We start from the raw sequence: 19,394 nt of genomic DNA on the forward strand, positions 1-19,394 counted from the left end.
TTTTCTCAATGCACTACTCCTAGAGAATAGGCACCCCATCCCTGTATAGTAAAACCTAGTACACAGTATATAGTAATTGTTGAGAAAGGTTTGTTTTACACCTTTTATTCTCATATAATGCCACAGAATCCTGATTTAGTGGGTCCCTAAAAGTCGCCGCCAGGCCCTGGCTTGTGTGACAATCTATTGCATAAGGGTCCAAGATCATCTAAGATCTAGATGAATGCTATGAGGTCTCTGCTCTAGTGTCACTTCCCCAGAGTGGCTTTCCTGGACCACTCTGTCTAAAATGGTCACTCTCTGGAGGTACCTGGTGGTTCAGTCGGTTGGGCACCTGACTCTTGATTTTGGCTCAGGTCATGATCCCAGGGTTGTGGGATCAAGCCCCACTTTGGGTTCTGTGCTGAGCGGGGAGCCTGCTTGGGATTCTTTCTCTCTTTCCCTTTGCCCCTCTCACGTGCATGCTCTCTAATAAAAAACTTAAAAACATTAAAAAAAGTATTATTAAAATGGTCACTCTCTGTCCCTAACCTTTATTTCACTTGAAAGTACTTTACCTACCTGACATTTACCTTTTCCTTTTTATTTTAACGTTTATTTATTTTTTGAAAGGGAGAGTGAGAGACAGAGCACAAGCAGGAGAGGGGCAGAGACAGAGGGAGACACAGAATCTGAAGCAGGCTCCAGGCTCTGAGCTGCCAGCATAGAGCCCGAAGGGGCTCGAACCCATGAGCCGTGAGATCATGACCTGAGCCGAGGTCGGACGCTTAGCCGACTAAGCCACCTAGGTGCCCCCTACCTTTTTCATCATCATTCTTCCTCACTAGACCATATGGGGAAGGTACTTTGTCTGCTGTGGCCCAGAGCCTAGGACAGTGCCCATCACCAAATGAATAAATGGACCAAATAAACATTGTAATGTTCATCGATCTTAAGAGTGAAATGATTAATCTTCCTCCAGGTGGATTATCTTTAAAGAAACTATAGGATCCATTGTTATAAATGATGCCAGAGTGTTGTTAATGGGAATTTTTTTCATTGTGGTAAATGAGAATGTTTTGCTGATTGATTTTTCCCATGGAATTCATCTGTTTAATACAAACATTTTAAATTGTAGGAAAAAATTACTTCCAGCCCCACATTTCAAAGAATGAAGCTTCTTGCAAATAGTTAAGCTGCTCACGGTCCAAATAAGCTTTGTGTTTTTCTTACAAGTTATCAATAGTCTCCCGTTTGTGTCAATTTTAGCAGCTTTTCATGCTCACCTGAGTTAATTAGTCCCATCTCGGAGCTACTGCTGAAAACGTCCTGGTCAGTCTCACTTCTGTCATTATTTAATGACTTTGTCTTTGTTAGAATACCTCTTGTCTTACATCCACTTAGGTTCAAGCAGTTGAATTTGAGACCCCTGTGTTGATAAACTCCAAGCTCCCTTAAAAACCTGATGTTTCATAATCCACAGAACTTACTGCAATTTGTAAATAATTTAATTATGTATGCATTTACTTGATGTTTTGACTGCCTTTACCACTAGAACGTAAGGGGAGCTCTGAATAAAGGGACGCGGTTTCTTTTGTTTCCTCCCATTCATGTAGTTCCTGGCACACAGTGGGCACTCAAGAAATATCTGTTGAATAAATGAGTGAAGACATAGCCTCTTTAAAAAAAAAGGGGCTGACATCAGGATATTCTATTAGGGATGGCAGAAGAATTTGATACCTCTTCTGGAAGAATTTAAAGTCCTTGGTTACTTTAGGGGTGCCTGGGTGGCTCAGTCAGTTAAGTGTCCGACTTTGGCTCAGGTCATGATCTTGTGGTCCGGTCCGTGAGTTCAAGCCCCACGTCAGGCTCTGTGCTGACAGCTCAGAGCCTAGAGCCTGCTTTGGATTCTGTGTCTCCCTCTGTCTCCACCCCTCCCCTCCTCACATTCTGTCTCTCTCTCTCAAAAACAAGTAAACATTAAAAAATTAAAAAAAAATAAAGTCCTTGGTTACTCTGGACATGCTAATACTTCAGTAAAATACAAATTTTAAAAAGCAATAATTAGTATCTATAAAGTATGGTTACTCTTTTTTTTTAATATTTATTTATTTTGAGAGAGAGAGAGTGCCACCCACTCTCTCTGAGCACCCAGGTGCTCACGTATGCTTGTTTTTAAGCCCTAGTCCCTATTCAAGATCAGCAGGTTCTGCAGCAGTGACCCATCTCCCTGCAACCTTCCCCACCTTAACCTCACTCTTGATTCAATAATTCATTTTGCCACTCACAGGATTTCCAATGGTATAAATTTCCACCTCAACTAAGTGCAGAGAAGCATGTTTTATTAAACAAGTTATGTTAAGTAATTATGGCTGTTACCAGGTATCATGAATAATCAGGAGCATGAATCAAGGTTTTATTACCGAGCGGGGTGTAGTAAGGGAGGGGGAAGGCTTGCGTAAGTCGAGAGTTTGCCAAGAATGCCATGCTATAGGCATTATAGTACTTCCATTTGCTCGGGGGCACTTGTCTTTGTTTTTCTCATGAGACAGAATGACGACGTGTACCAAAGGGAGCCAGTTCACGGCAGCCTTCATATTGCCTTCTTGATATTGCTCCTTATTTTCTGATTTTTTCTTGATTCTAAATTTTGATTATCTAGCCCATTGAAGGAAGAGAGAATTATTGACGCTTGTACAAAGTTATAAATGATGTCAATTATGGGCAGGCTCTGACAGTGGTGGAATGTCTCATAAGGTAAAAAAAAAAAAAAAAAGAGTAATTACTTTGCTGCTGTTAGATAATCACTTCATCTTTTATGAATTTGTTCCTGTGCTATTTGGAGAACAGTAATCTTACCTTTAGGCTGGTTCTACATTTGGGAATTGACTTATTTGAGGTCCTAATATCATCTGTGTGTTCTAGGCAACAAAAATGAGTTTTTCATTGGCAAATATGAGAAGAACACTTCAATATTACTACAATGAAGTCACTCACTCCTTCTTTCCTGGCTTTTTGCTAAGTACTGTGTTAGAATCTGGGATACAGTGGTATGATAGATTAAAGATGGCCACGAATTCTTTGATACTTCTCTCATCATGAGGGGGGATCTATGTCTTCCCCACTTTGAATCTGGGCAAGCTCTGTGACTTCTGTAACTAACAGCATGTAACATAAGTGGCACTGTTAAAATTTCTGGACACAGGCTTTAAGAGACTGGCATCTTCCATTTCTTGTCTCTTGGAATGCTCCCTCTTGGAGCCGTGAGCCACCATATACAAGCTCTGACAAACTCAAGGCTGGAGGCCATGCCAATGGGAAGCCCAAGTAGAAAGGTTGTATGTAGAAGGAGAGATTCCTGGCTGTTATCCAGCTGTTCCAGGCCCCGGCTATTTGAGTTATCCAAGCTGAGAGCCCAAACGTCACCAAGAAAAGACAAGACATCCTGGCCATACCCTGTGTGAATTTCTGACCCACAGAATCATGATATATAATAATAAAATATATTTGAATCCATTATGTTTTGGAGTAGTTTTCTACATAGCAATAGATAATCAAAACAAGGAGAGAACAAATCAGACTTGGTCCTTGTCCTGAAAGAACTTACGATTTAGCAATTAGAACAATCCAGGGCTAATACTGTATAAATCCCAGTATGGAGCAAGAAACTGAAATATAGCAACTTCATAGAAACTAGAAGAAACCTATCATTTTACTCAACCTCTTCGCTCTGCACCCTGCTAACAGTGCTGTTATGTACGTAATGCTGTACTAAGTTTGGTCCCAACTCTAGAACTTTTCAACTAAGGGTGGGCATTTACCAGGAGTGGGCAGAAGAGGCTGCCATAACTTCACCCAACAGTATTGCTGCAAATTTTTAAATCTTTAAATTGTTCTTAAACCCCTTCTAAGTGATAAACACAATAGCCAAATGCCTCTCAATGTCCTTCTCATAGAAAGTAAACATTTTGCTTCTACTACAAGTGGGACCTGGACTATCTGAGTCATGACTGGTGATACATGATGCCATCAGTTAAAATCCCCTGCCTCAAGGGAGTGACTGGCCTAAGGTGTGAGGCAGAGTGTATACCAACTATTCACAGGGTATACACAGGTGCCCTGGTGAACTAAGGGTGGAAATACCATTCCATTCATGTGATTTCTAGTTCATGCTCAGTCACCTTTTTTTCTTTTTAAACCAACATAGTAAAAGGCCCCAAATTAAGTAAAATGGTAAGATGAGATTTTTAAAGATCCTCAGGGAAACAGAGAAGAAAGACAAAACCAAACACTTGAGGTCATTCCAAGGAAGGCTATAAAAGCTGTGTAGTCCAGAGGTTACCAACTCTAACTCCAGCCGGGCCAGGCATGCCATTGAATGGGATGGAAGTGAGCCAGGTGTAAGGGGAGCAGGGAATGGTGACTGGAGAGACATGTCACATCCTATCCAGAGAGGCAGTCACCTATGTCACGGCCATGGGTGCAGAGATGCCGCGCTTCGTAAATTTTCTAAGGAAGGAAAACCTTCCAATTTTTATATCAGATCTTCTAATTTCTAAATGCTGGGCCAAACAAAACACATCTGCGGGCTGATGCTAAGCAACCTCTGGTGTAGATGCCTGACATGGATTGATGTGGGGTCAGCCTCTCATGGCTACAAAACGGACAAATGAGTTTGGCCAGACCTTGCTGTTGGCGGTTGCACTAACCCTGGTAGGATTTTGTTTTTTAAATGCACTTTTCCATTAGTGATGGCTAGTGAAATGTCTGGCTTTGCAAATTACTGCTGTCGTTTAGTTTAATGTACTCTTGTTTTTACATATTTATAAAAACCTTTTACATTATTAATAGTGATTAAATGCTTAGACACTGAAGATCAATAATGCTTCTGTTCACCTATTTACATTATTAAAAAGTAATAAGTCATACAGAGCACGTATATAATAGGTGGTTTACTTTGTAGTCATGTTGGAGTAGATCGAAAAGATGAAACTCAGGCTACAGGGTAAAAGGTATTGAGGGAAAAAACAGTAACCGAATTGGGCTTGCTAGAGATGCGACTGTGGGCAGGTTACATGTTCACAGTGACATGATGCCATCACGGGGCACGGGAGGTACACATTTCATGTGCTCTCACGTGCCAGTGGAGCAAACTTGAAACAACAAAAGCTAGTCTCACTTGGATGCACAAGGATGAACAGATGTTTAACCTTTACGTGTCCTTGCAACAATTAGTCACCTACGTGCCACTGTCTTGAGCTCCGAAGGCTTCAGATGGTGGCAACATTCAGTGGTGAGTCATCTGTGGGGTCACATTTTGCCAGGAGGCAAATGAGCCCCTTGACAAGGCTTTCTTCATCGGCTTATCCAGCTATCTCTCAATTATGTGGCAGAAGCAAACAAGCAGAGTGGTTTGCCTGATTATGGCACATAAACATTCTAGATCTGTCTGAAGCATGCAACTCCACAGTCAGGGATGTATAAGGGCTGTAAGTCTTTTCAGGGTTAGCCATCCCAGCCTTCCAAAGAGCCAAAGTGGCTTGGCATAGTGGTTTCGAGGTCAAGCTCTCAGCACCAGTCTACTTGGGTTCAAATCCTGGCTCTGACACTCACTGATTGTGAACTTGGGCAAACGACTTACTTAACACCTCAGTTCTTGTTTCCTCACATGGAAAGTAGGCATAATAACAGTGTCCACCACATGGAGTCTGGGTAAGGATTAAATGAGATAGCACATGTAAAAGCTTAGTATGACGCCTGGCACATAATAATTGCCAAATAACAATTTGCATATAGGAAAGACCCATCTTAGCCGTCATTCAACCGTGTTCTTCTACCAAATAACGTCATGGAAATGTATTAAATGGAACTGGATTTTTAACTTCACTTGTTTTTTTTTTTCTTGTGGTGACCCCGACATAGCTCATCCAGTATAAATTAGATCCAAGCCACCAGGTTCAGTTAAGGACAGGTTGAAATGGGGCAGCTGTGGCATAACAGAAAAGTTGTAAGAGCTGCTATGATACAAACTCGGTGGCTGTGTGACGCGGGGCGTTATTTAATCTCTCTAAACCTGTTTCCTCATGCATAAAATGCACTAACACAAAGATGTATAGTTCACGGGGCTACTGTGAGGGTAAAATGAAATAATGCCTGTTCGAGGGCTTTGCAAATGAAAAAGGTACTGTTTCAATGTAACCATTATTATCTATATATGTGAACAGAGTCGGATTTACGTTACCCAGAGTGATATCGCATGGGCTGATCTCTTAGAGGCAATAGAGCTAGACAGCTTGCCCTCAACTCTATCCCTTGGAAAAGACCTGCGCCTTTTCTGACAGATTCGATAGGTCTGTAATAGCTGAGACCACTGGATGAAGGGGACCTGTCGTTCTGAATTCAAATGTGACTTGCAGCGCCAAATGATAACTTGCAGCATTTGACAAAAGGATGAAGACAACTCGGGCAAACCGGGAGAAGGAGGGGGCATTAGCTACGGTAAGGAATAGGTCTGTTCACTCTGCCAGCGCTGGCAAGTGGCTGGAGCCTGAACCCGAACCACAAGGAAGGAAGTCTCTCTTCACTTTGCAAAGCTTATCGCGCCAGTGTCCTGCTCTGGGTCATGACCACTCATGTCCTGCCTCTCTCAGGTCCTGACCGTCTCCCTTGACTTGAGTTCAGTGAGTCATTTAACATACCTCCACGACATGGAGGTTGCTATTTCTTTCACTTTTTTGTTTTGTTTTGTTTTGGACTCACTTTTCCCTAAGCATGGAGAAAGCTGCAGGGAGGGTGGGGGGAATGGCTGTGTTTTGTTCCTTTTGTTTCTCTGGTGGACAACAAATAAGCCTCCACTACCTAAATAATGACTTTGACTGCAGCCCATCACAAAGTTTCCCCGGAGTTGTTACTGAGCTGGCAGAAACACTTCAGAATGGGGAGGACTAAGTCTCTTGGGAGAAGACAAACTCGATCCCCTGGCAGAACAGGTTTGGGGTTCTGTCAGACACCTAAAAGGTCACCCCCGAACAATAATAAAAACAATGAGGATGCCTTAAGTTTCAGTATCAGTTCTTACATACAATCTGTGGAAGGGATGCTGCTGAATGTTTTAAATTTCCATGCACATCTGGGCTTTTTTCGTTTACTACTTTGTGTAGCTCAAGATTGAGTGGTAATTTTCTTAGATTATCATTTGTATTAATATAAACTCTTGACTGAGTTTTCTTCTGGGGACTGATAGCACCCACCACGATGCAACTAAGTGGGCACGGTGTAGACAGGGGCCACTGGACAAATATTTTGCATGTTTCAAATTCCCATTTGTAACAATCTAGAAGGTAGTGAAACAAACACAGGAGGACATTTTTAAGAGACCAGAAATGTTGACTTCAGTGACTCATTTATGTCTAGTGCTAATTAGTAAAATATATCATTGCTGAAGATGAAGCAGAGAATATAGCAATGAGCAAATTCATGTGGTTATACTTCAAACAAGTAAGCTAATTTTGAAAAAATTCTTTACCTACTGGGTTGGGCTTTGGTCTCATGTCTTAGTGACAATTCATGCATTTGAGCTTTCTTAGAAGACAGATTTTCACAAGTCTTGTATTTCACATTAAGACATCAAATTCAGCCAAATCTTTCATATAGAAATGTTTTACATAAAGGAATAAAACTTAACATTTGGCTTTTGAAATTCAGGAGTTTTCAAGGGATAAATCCAGAAGCTAAACAATAAATCTGCAAATTATACTTCCATCCTGTTTTTGTCATTAAAAGCCTCATCTGTGCTTTGCTACAAATAATACATACTGTACGTGTGTGTGTGTGTGTGTGTGTGTGTGTGTGTGTGTGTGTGTACCGTTGACCCTTGAACAACACAGGGGTTAGGGTTCCCCCATGAAGTTGGAAGATCCACATATAACTTTTGATACCTCAAAAACTTAACCACTAATAGCTCACTGTTGACCAGAAGCCTTACTAAGAACATAAACTGATTAATGCATATTTTGTATGTTATACATATTGTATACTGTATTCTTACAATAAAGTAAGCTAGAGAAAAAATGGTATCAAGAAAATCATAAGGAAAATACATTTGCAGTGTTGTACTGCGAAAAAACCCACATATAAGTGGATCCGTGAAATTCAAACCTGTGTTGTTCAAGGGTCAACTGTATACACACACACACACACACACACACACACACACACACATTTATATGTGTATCTTTTACGATAAAGAATCTCAAGAAATGGCTTCTCACTCTTAACCAATCAGTAAGGTCTTGGGCATTCCAGAGATGCCTAAAAAAGGAATTGATACATACTGTGTGGAATGGAAAGTAGCGTGACTTTTAGAAGACCTCTTCCTTTCACAGTTAAGGAAAACCATGACCACTGTTTATTAAGAAACAAAATAAATACATACATACCTGCTGTCAAATGAGATCTCTGGAGGAATGACATGAGTACTGTCCTTGCCCATGAGGAATTTGATTCGATCATAGAAGAGTCTCGAAGTGTGCTGAGAGAAGAGGGGTTGGCTTTGCTGAATGAGGTCAAGAGGATCTGGTGAGCCCTGACAGAGGGGACTTACATAACAGTTGCTTTGTTGACAACAATCAGGGTCCACACAGTCAGTCAAACCATCTGAAAAAAAAATATGCTTTTTGAAATTTAGCTTCAAGAGAAACGACACTGTTTAAAATATGCACAGATGGAGAAAAATCTAGAATACAGACAAAGGTAACTGTCCATGTTTTGAGTTTAGGATCTATTAAATTTGCATGTTGCTCATGAAAAATTACTCTGAGTTTAGATGGCACAAACTATTTTGCTCATAAATCTTTCTTCCCTGAATTCTCCAGCATTTATGGGCTGTACTGTACTGTGTACATTTGGATAGAGTCTTCCATTAGGTATCACTCTCTTTAGAAGTTTCCTTCTTCCTCAGCAAGGCCATTCCTCCAGGATAGCAACTATTCTTAGAGTTCTTTTGAATTTCTCACACCATGTGCATTCATGAGCACACAATTAACAAATGCTTGCCAACTTGAATTTGTTTGTGTTTTTTAAAACATCTCCTAATATTCTTGTCTAGTGGTAATTCTCAAAATAGAAGTGGGCATTCTCATAGTGGTAATTTGTGTCTGGGGCAGGGCAGTGATTTTCAAATGTGTAGCCAATTATCTTGGGGAGCTTATTAAATATACACATTTTTGAGCCCCACCTATTAAATCAGAATTTCTTCAAGCCCAGGATTATGCATATTTACTGTGAGTGAATCTGAGGCACACTACTGTTTCAGAACCATTTTTTTTTTTTGAATTTGTAGAATCAACTAGTGCTTACTTGTTCCTAACTGCGGTTATTTGACGCAAGTACTAATAAATCTCAGGTATATGAATGTGATGAGTTGCTCTCTTTCATTTTGTAGGCCTTCACTATTTACTCAAGACTCTCGAATCTCTGGTTATACCAATAAAAAATCACATAAAGTTTGCATTCTTTGGTAGAGGAATTGATGAGGGGCAGAGGGTTACAGGAGGAGGGGAGACCATCTGAGAATCTAATAGGTGCAAAAACACTGTGTTAGATGATTGGGGAAGTAAATAGAGAAAAAGACTCTTTTCCTGTTTTCAGGAGCTCAGAGTTTAGTAGGAGAAACAGGTGTATAAACAGCTGACTCTTACACGAGTTAAAAGTGCAGTAAGTATTCCAAGAGACTACGTGCAAAGAGAAGGGGCTGGAGTGATTAACGGAGCATATGGACACTTCATTCCACCCCCAACAAGCAAAAAAATTAAAGTCCTTCCAAGGTCCTTAAAGCAGACAAGTAGCTCTAATTTAGATGTTTAACAAGGGTAAATATAAAGATGCTAATCTTCCTGGCTGGCAGTGGAACAGGGAGGTTCAGATGGATCACCGGCTCCTTAAGGCTGATGATGAAAGTTGCCAGCGCTGGTTTCACGCAGCTCTTTGGCTTGTTCCCTTCCTGACGTGGGTGCCCCCGTGGAGGCGGACAGGGGTGGACCACAGCTGGGGGCAATGAAAGCCAGGAACACCAAGAGAGTAGACATTTGGAACAGCAGCCCTGGGGCACCCAGGGAATATTTTCCCCCACATGAGGTCGTTTAAAATTCCCTGTACCACAGACACTACTTTGATTTAAAATGCGGTTTGCTGCTTTCTTGCCTTCCCTGGTTGTTCAGTGCATTTTTTGCCCTGGTTTCTACTTCTCTGTAGACATCTTTCTTTTTCACTGATGACTAACTTTTAAGCGTGGATTTGTTGCAGTAAGAAGTCCCCTTCTGCTCTCCTTTCTCCCCTCATTCAGCAAATCATATTAGCAGATTTTCTATAGATTTCAGAGGCCACCGCCACCTCCCTCTCCAATACGTTGTCAGTCTCCTATTAGCACATTATCTCTTTACTCTGCTAATTAAACATCTGGATGCACTGAAAAGCTGGCAAAAACATCAGGCCGATTAAAGGAGTTCTCTGATGTCTGGAATTGGTGCATAATACACGGAACAATGGAAAACTGCTTTTCAAATGGGCAGTCACCTTTATCTTTCAGTCGGTGACGAACGTACTAGTAATAATCAGATCGGGCACTCACAGGTTTCAACCTGTCAGTTCCACGATCCAAACTGATTTTTGAAAAGAAATAGATTTTAAATAAATAGAAATGTCCAAATGATATTCAAAAGTCAATTCTAAAAACTAAACACAGATCCAATTCAAAACTGGGACTCACATTCTCATCTAGTTATGTGCTATAAATTCCAAGCTAATGCTTCATATTTAATAGTTGCTATTATATAGGACTGACCCTGTAAGACCTCTGTTTTCTTAGAGAACAGTGAGACTTCTGTTGAATCTAGGAAGGCTGCAGGCAAGCAGACCAATAATGGCATGCAAGCCCCAAAATATAATTTATAGGTAAGCCCAATACGTGCACAAAGATCTAGTTACCAATTATCACATTTGGATAACACTCCATACAGTATGTCTAGACTGTTACAAAGAAGTGCAAATGACAGTCACACTGCATGTGTGGGTTTCTTTCTTTCTTTCTTTCTTTCTTTCTTTCTTTCTTTCTTTCTTTCTTTTCTTGGACTATTACCGGTTCTATTATTGTTCTGAATTGAAAGCTGTGGCACCCTCCTGACAGCCAGGCTCAGGGTATCAGATATGAACATATCATATATTAACTGATTTTACTTTTAGGGCCTCTTCATTTTAAAGGACTAAAAAATAAAACCCAGTAAAAAAGAAGGAGGTTAAATTATCTTGAAGGACTAAACATGGCATTCATTGATCTTAGCTTTGCCAGCCAGTTAGGGACTATGCCAGGAGGCCCAACTGGGGCTGATAAAGACCAAGGACACTGGTTTCTTTTGTATATGATCTAGTAGTTTACTATAAAGCTTTTACTTACCAGATGTATGCCCGTGGATGAAAGAAGGATTGGACAGGGGGATATGAATGATATACGGAAAACTTATCCTTTTCTAATCCTTAAAATTAATTTGTAAATATCCTTTTATGGACAACATCCATATTATCACATTGATAAAAATGGACAGCTAGGTCATGTCAGGGTATCCAAAAGGATTTGGAAGCATGTATAATTAGTTAATATACTAGGTATGGCACTAGGTTCTTCCACATAGATTATTTCAACTGATCCCTACAACAACCCCATTAGGCAGACATCTCATCTTCATTTACATTTAAGGAGGAGAGGGTAAATGTGATTGCACAGTTGGAGGAAATAGGAGAGTCCTATCAACACGCAGTGTTCTCGCTACACATCACATGTTCAGCAGCAACATCTAAGCAGTATTACTAGCACTGGCCCAGGCTGTAAGGCTTCTAAGCACCTGACTAATGTAGGTATTGCGAACACACGAAGTGGTTAAGGTCAAAGAACCGGACTGTGATTCTAATCTTACTTCGCTGCTTACAATCTAAATGATCCTAGACAAATCAGTTCATCTCTTGGATTCTTAACTTCCTTACCTACAAGGTGGGGATTATAAAAATGCCTACCCCACAGGGCTGTTGTAAGGATCACCTGCTATAATAATCATACAGAATTTAGCACAGTGTTTGGTACGCAGCTAGCACTCTTGATCAATGTTAGCTCTTGCCATTAACCAAGTTCTACCCTGCACAGACTGCAAAGAGTCTAAGGATAGAGTCCCGGGGGTAGATGCCAATGGTGTGCAGTGGCAGCTAAAAACGTTCAGACCCACTTCTACTGAAGGTGCCTTATCACTGGCCAGAGGGCAATTAACTTCTGTGTCGCATATTCAGTTCGCTGGAATGTGTTCATTTTGTGCACTCTGCATGGTTAGGTTGTCAGATGGGTAGAATCCTGTGTGGCTCTAAATAGACACTAATGCTACAGTAAATCTTTATTCATTGAATTTCACAAATTCACAATTTGTTATCATTTGGACAGGGGCTGGATTGAAGCTTAACCTTTTCAGCATCTATAGAACAGAGGGTCTGCCAAGCAAATGAATAGTCAAAAAGAAATTGAAGGGCTGATCATTCCCATGACTCAGTTAAATAAAATCTTCTCAGGCATTTTAGAAACCCATAAAAATGGACTAATTATAAATCATTCATAAATTTTTACTCAAGCAGGCCCCCCTACTAGGCACTGCCATTAGCTTAGCTGTTGCTGTTATATGCGTGGAAGGTAATAGGACTGTATTTCCTTTGGAAATAGACTATAATTCATTTGATCTTTCACTTATTCAGGCTGACTTTCACCTCCAGCATTTTGCTGTATTAGTAAGAAGAAAATGGGAGAGGCTCAAGTGCACTCAGGATTTGACCTGATCCAATCACTGTTATTGCAATCACCTCATACAATTGACTTTTCCTGGGTCATGAAAGTAAATTGTTTATATGCCACTAATGTTCGTGTCCTCTGGTCCCCACCTGCCATCACTGGGGCTTCTCACATCACTCAGAGTAGAAGCCCATGTCCTGACAATGACTTAACTTCCCCCCCAGTCTGGCTCTTCACAGTCTCTCTCTTACCTCTCTGACCTTACCTCCTATTATCCCATGACCTTCCAAGAAGCTTGGAAAACATGTGACCTTCCCCATTATTCCTTTGCCTGGAATGTTCTTTACTCCAGTATCAACATGGCTCACCCCTCACTTCCTTTAAGCCCGAATGCCACCTTTTCAGGGAGGCTTTCATTTTCCACCTTATTTAAAATTCCACCCCTGTTCCACATCCTATCCTTTTCTCTGCTTTTTAAAAAATGTCTCCGTCACACTTACCATCTTCTAGCATACTATTTCTTTTAAAATTTCTTTTAAAATTTTGGTTTATTGTCTGCCTCTCACGACTAGAATCTAAGCTCCCCGGAAGCAACGATTTAGTCTTTTCTATTCACTATTTCTTCACTCGAACAGTGAATGCCGTTCAAAGTAAGCATTCAGTGAGTGTGTGTTGAATGAATACATGCATGTCCTGAAAGTCCTATTTCTATGACATTTGTAAATCTACCTAAAGATTAATAAACATTCAACTAATGCATCAAAAAACACAATTTATAAGTAGATTCTTCGTTGATACCACACTTTTATTACCCACTTTAAATTAATGGATTTCAAACATCATCTCATTCATTGTCACAACTGCAAAGTAGGCAGATGTCAAGTACTACTAGCCTTAGTTGCTAGATAATGTAACAGAGGTGGTCACAGAGTGCTCAGGTGAGTTACAGAGTTTAGATTTTCCAATTTTGTATCTGGAAGAGTTTGTATCTGGAACGACTGGGCAGTTTAAGCACTCTTAAGTAAGTGAGGATCCTTTTAATAAATGGGTTGTTTAGAAACGAGGGGGGCATGGTCAGAAGAGAATAATTAGGAATATACTTTCTGACCTAGGTCTTCTGTCCCAAGCCAAATCTTAACAGTAAACGTGGAGAAGGTGTCTGGCCCTTAAACAGAGCAAATGTTACCAATTCATTGCTCCTTCTATTTCATTTTCCTATTTATTAAACACTGCAGCATGCTGGTGACATTCAAAACATGAGGCTTATTGATCCATGAGCTTATGTGTTCATAATTCACCCATGGTGCTGATTTCTAGATCTAGAAACACTATATCATAGAACAGGCTTGCAAATAGCTATTGTTCTTAATGAATGGTGACTTGTTATGAAGAATGATTCCTGGAAGATCATTCTCTTTTAGGCAATTAACTTATTGATTTTACCAATGAATATGAATATAGACCGGTGGGAGAGTTTGTATAAGAGAAGCTTGGAAAACATGTGACAAATATTTAAAAGATCAGGGGGAAAAGAGCTGTTCTGATTAAACACTCTTATTCCTCACCTTTTTAACCTCCTTGACAGTCTTTCCACAGTATCAGAAACCACCTTCCTTCCTCTACAACTAGAGCGAATAAAATGAAATCTCTGCTTGATAACTGAAGATTGTATGAAATTCACACTGTTCTCTATGATCTGGCTAATGCCTAGCTTCATATTCTCATCTCCTACCAGTCTCTCCTTGGCTCATATTCCAGCCACAATGACTTGCCTTTCACTTCCTAGAAGAGCCTAGTACATTTCCATCGCAGGGCATTTGTACATGCTGTTTCCTTGGCCTGGAACATTCTGCTCCAGACTCATGTGGGGCCTCCCTTACCATGCAGACTTGGTTAGCTCCCTACACATGTCTCTAGCGCTCTAAAAATTTTATAGCACTGCTTACAGTTGCCAATATGTAGTTATTTGTGTCATTTCTTATTTAATATCTGTCTCCCTCCCTAGGCCATAAGCTCTATGAGGGCAGAAACTTGTCTTGTCATTTTCTCCCTAATGCCAACCACAATACTTGGCACGAAGTAGTAATGAATGATGGAAAACTGGGTACTCAGTATGAAATGTCTGTCTGAAAGATAAACATGGGAGTCAAACATTTAGATCAGCATTATCCAATAACATTTTTTTAAGATGATGGGAATGCTCTAGATCTGTTCTAATAGTCACTAGTATCATGTGACGACTGAGCCCTGGAGATGTGCCCAGTGCAGCTGAGAAATGGAATTTTTAATGTTATTTAAGTTAAGCTGAAATAGTCACATTGACTAGTAGCTACTATATCAGACAGTGCAGATTTTGAGATTGCCAAATGGTTAGATGTTGGATGGTCTATAAACTTAGCCAAACAACATAACAGAGTTTGACATTTTCATGAGGTCCTATTTATCATTTTTTTCTATTGCGGTGGTTTCCTTCCTTGCTTTTATGTTTTTTTTTTTAATTTTTTTTCAACGTTTATTTATTTTTGGGACAGAGAGAGACAGAGCATGAACGGGGGAGGGGCAGAGAGAGAGGGAGACACAGAATCGGAAACAGGCTCCAGGCTCTGAGCCATCAACCCAGAGCCCGACGCGGGGCTCGAACTCACAGACCGCGAGATCGTGACCTGGCTGAAGTCGGACACTTAACCGACTGTGCCACCCAAGCGCCCCTTCCTTGCTTTTATGTTTAAGAAGTCCTTTCCTGTCTTGAGATTGGTCACCTATATTTTCTTCTAATTGTGTTTGGGTTTTTTTTTTTTTTTTTTTTTTTTTACCTTTAACTCATTAATCAGCTGGAGTGTTTTGATTTCTCTTCGGCTTTTGGAATATGCTATAAATTGAAAATCTAAGGTTTTTTTTTTTCCTCAGGAGTTGTCTGAGCATTACTTCACAATGCTTCTTTTCCCTACTGATTTTTGATGCCAGTTATATAATCTACTAAACGTTTATTTGTCCTGGGGTGTGTTGCAGAGCTTTCATTTGGTTGTACTGATCTGTCTACTCTTCAATCTGTACCTCTTTGGTTTTTTAAATATTTTATTATTTATTTTTGAGAGAGCACAAGCAGGGGAGGGGCAGAGAGAGAGGGAGACACAGAACCCGAAACGGGCTCCAGGCTCTGAACTGTCAGCACAGAGCCCGACGAGGGGCTCGAACTCATGAGCCATGAGATCGTGACCTGAGCCAGAGTCAGACGCTTAACTAACTGAGCCACCCAGATGCCCCAGTACCACTTTGTTTTAATGATCATAGCTTTAAAATATTCTTTAATGTCTGATAGTTCTAGCTTGTTCTCTTTGTTTAGGCTATTCTGATTCAGTTAGTGCAACGTCTAAACTTTTTTTCTCATGTCAATTTATACGTGCACATAATGCATGGTGATCACAATTTTTAAACTCCAAATCAGGACACATGATTAACACAGGAAAATGTGGTCACCATTCACATCAATATTAAGTCTCCTCCAAGCACAGGGTTGTGCACGTGGTAGGTGCTTTTTGACTAAAAGGATAAAAGAGGTAGAGACATTTGATTGGTCTGTAATTTCTATGGTAGTTAGTTCTTATATATACAATGCATAAGACAGCTTTCCTTGTTTTGCATGTTAAGAAAAAATCCAAAGGTGATTTGTTCTCTGTTCTGTTCTTACTGTTCAAGGAGCTCTTAGGTAGCTCCTAGACCAGCTGTGTCACCCACATATTCAATGCAGCCCAATTAGTTACTAAGAGTCACAATGCATTGAATCAGAGTGTGACTAAAGTCAAAGCTGCAGGAAACAGCAGCAATACTAATGAGTATTCAAAGCTGATTAGAATGCAAAAAAATCCTGCTATTCTTTAAGTATCAGCGATAATATGGAGCAATCAGGTAGCAGCTACTTGAAGCAATTGCTTGAAAGTGATTTTTTTTTTTGAGTGGGAAGATTTCTTAAGAATTACATTTTAAAAATGAGGACCATTTTTTCCCCAAAAGGTTCAATTGGCACTTTCTGATTTAATTGAAGTGCACACACACATACACACATGAACAAATAAGTATGCAAATATTAATCATTAGTCATATTCAACTAAATGAATCCAGTAATTCTGGATAGCTGGAAAGCTGAAATCAGCAAGTGAAGGACATTTAATGTATTCTTATGGATAATATTTTAGCAGCATAAGAATGAAATTATTGTCCAAAATCTCAGTCATGGGGCTTTCAGAGGTTATTTAATCCATCTTTCCATCTCAAGGTAGAACCAAATCTATATTTATCATCAATATCATCTTAATCCTACTAAAGGAGAAAAAATGGTAATTGGAACTGCTACTCCCTGAAGAAACAATCATAAAAATACACTGAACTCATATCAGGGTTGTTGATTTTTGATTCCCACATTAGATACACAGTTTTAAAGGAATGTTCAGAGGTCAATAGATATTTAGCAAAATCTTCTATACTTTTTGTGTCTATATATACCACAGATACTAAGAATTGATAGTCCATTAATTCATTAATGTTTAACCGATTCATTCATTAAACATTTTTGGCTGCCTCAAGGTGACCTTGAGGCCCTAAAAATGCTTGACAATTAAATATTCAATTATTTTTATCAAACTGTACTTTATTAAGGCAGGAAACTTATTTTGGCTCAACCTGGAGTTAGAAATTATAATCATATAGGTTGTTAAAGTATTTTCTGAGCATAAACCTTTCAATCAATATATCAACTGAGAAATCTCTATTACGACCTCAAATCCTTTTTGGAATGCCTACCATAGTTTATACCTGGCTCTATCATTTCCTTGTTATATGATCTTGAGCAACTTATTAAACTTCTCTGTGCCTCGGTTTCCTAATTTGTAAAGCAGTATATTAATAGTAGTTCCTGCCTCATGGGGATTAAATGAAACAGTTCACATAAAGGACTCAGCACTGTGCCTTGTACATAGGAAATCCTAAATACAAGTAAGCTAATATTATTAGTGATTATATTGGGCATATAACTATAGACTCTGGGTCATGCTTAACATGTAACAAGAAAACCATACAGACAATATAGTTAAGTGCTTGATGGTATGGTGCATCTGATAAACCCCATGAAAGACTGGGATGGTGGATGTCAGAGGTTCCATGGGAGATATGGCTCGAGCTGGGATTTAAATGATAGAGAATGACAGGTGTCAAGGAAAAGGCACACCAGGTAAAGGGGCATATGACGAAAACGAAGTAAAGGAAGGTGAAGATGAACCTTGGAGGACCATAAATATCCAGTAAATAGTTGATCCGTACACCATTTAATTGAAAATCTCACTCTGGCTTCCCACATAAAATTTTCAATTTAGATAGGTAGCAAGCAGTCTCTTCAGAAAATGGCTGTTACCCTAAGTGTAACGTATGTGTACATGTGTGTGTGTGTGTGAGAGGGGAAGAGTGGCATAGGCTATCACCTTTTAAGGAGTCCACGTGAATTGTCCATTTAATACTTATAATAACCCTATTTGAGGGTTAATATTATTATCAGCCCCATTTTGAAGATAAGGAGATTAAAGCTCAGAGATCTCAAGAAACTTTTCCCAAATCATACAGCCAGTAAGTACATAGCAGCCAGAAAGTCTAACTTCAAAGCTCTGTTCTCTTAAACACAAAGTTGCTTCCGCTTAAAATTCATAAGGTCTTATAATTTTTTAAGGTAAATTGCTAGCCAGAACTAGTCAAGGGGGAAGCTCTTACACCCAGTGTGTGCTTAAACTATGATTGCTAGCTTATTGACTTAAGCCTCGTGTTTGGGTTCAGATGACAAGGTTTATAATTGTCTAAGCAAATAGAGAAACCTGAGGAGTCAAATTTAATGATCTACTTCATTTTAAGCTAATAGGTAGAAACTAGAAATAAAACCTTTTTTTTTTTTTTTTAGAAATAAAGCTTTTTATTAACTTCATGTTTCCTTGAGTAGACAGAAAGAGGAAAGTGAGGATTTGTTGTTTTAGCTTCATTCAGAGGTGATTTGGGCTGTTTTGAGGTCTGATTGAACAATGTATTGGATACCTTTGTTTGCTTGACTGAAAAAGGAGTGTTACCCGGAGACCTTGGAGCCAATATGGCTTTTGAAAATATCATGTGCAGCTCTTGAATTAAATATAATTATTCTACTGTGCATTGTCTTGGATGCTGTGTCCTTTGAAAGATACAAAGCATTACTAAGAGGTAGAGACATAAGAGGTTGTTCTCGACAACTAAGAACAAAGAAAATTATTTCACAGTGTGTACAATGCAAGCTACACTAGCATCTGACAGTACGAACAGGGGTACAAAGATTTCATTTGCTATAATAGATGCCACAGACATGGGAGGCAGCATGGCTACTGTAGTTAAGAAAACAGACTCTCAAGTCATAGAGACCTGAACTGGAACCTGGGTTCTGTGACTTTCTAGCTGTGTGACCTTGGAAAAGTCACATACTCTTCCACTCTAAGTATTAGTTTTCCCATCTATAAGTAGGGAAAGTAATGCCTATACCTCATGGCATTGCTGTGAGAATTAAATGAGATATAATGCAAGCAGAGTTTGCAATGTT

At 39.6% G+C, this 19,394-nt stretch overlaps 1 protein-coding gene across 3 annotated transcripts in view; it reads right to left on the reverse strand.

The window, feature by feature from the left end:
* TENM1 (teneurin transmembrane protein 1) overlaps positions 1–19,394 on the reverse strand; it is a 786,286-nt gene that overhangs the window by 158,171 nt on the left and 608,721 nt on the right. For all 3 annotated transcript variants that reach the window (XM_011279454.3, XM_011279453.3, XM_019824255.2), the window contains one exon: positions 8,418–8,634. In XM_011279454.3, coding sequence (XP_011277756.1) covers positions 8,418–8,634 — 217 coding nt within the window. The remainder of the gene's footprint in view (positions 1–8,417; positions 8,635–19,394) is intronic.

This window comes from Felis catus, chromosome X (assembly GCF_018350175.1).
Source record: "Felis catus isolate Fca126 chromosome X, F.catus_Fca126_mat1.0, whole genome shotgun sequence".
Lineage (NCBI taxonomy): Eukaryota > Metazoa > Chordata > Mammalia > Carnivora > Felidae > Felis > Felis catus.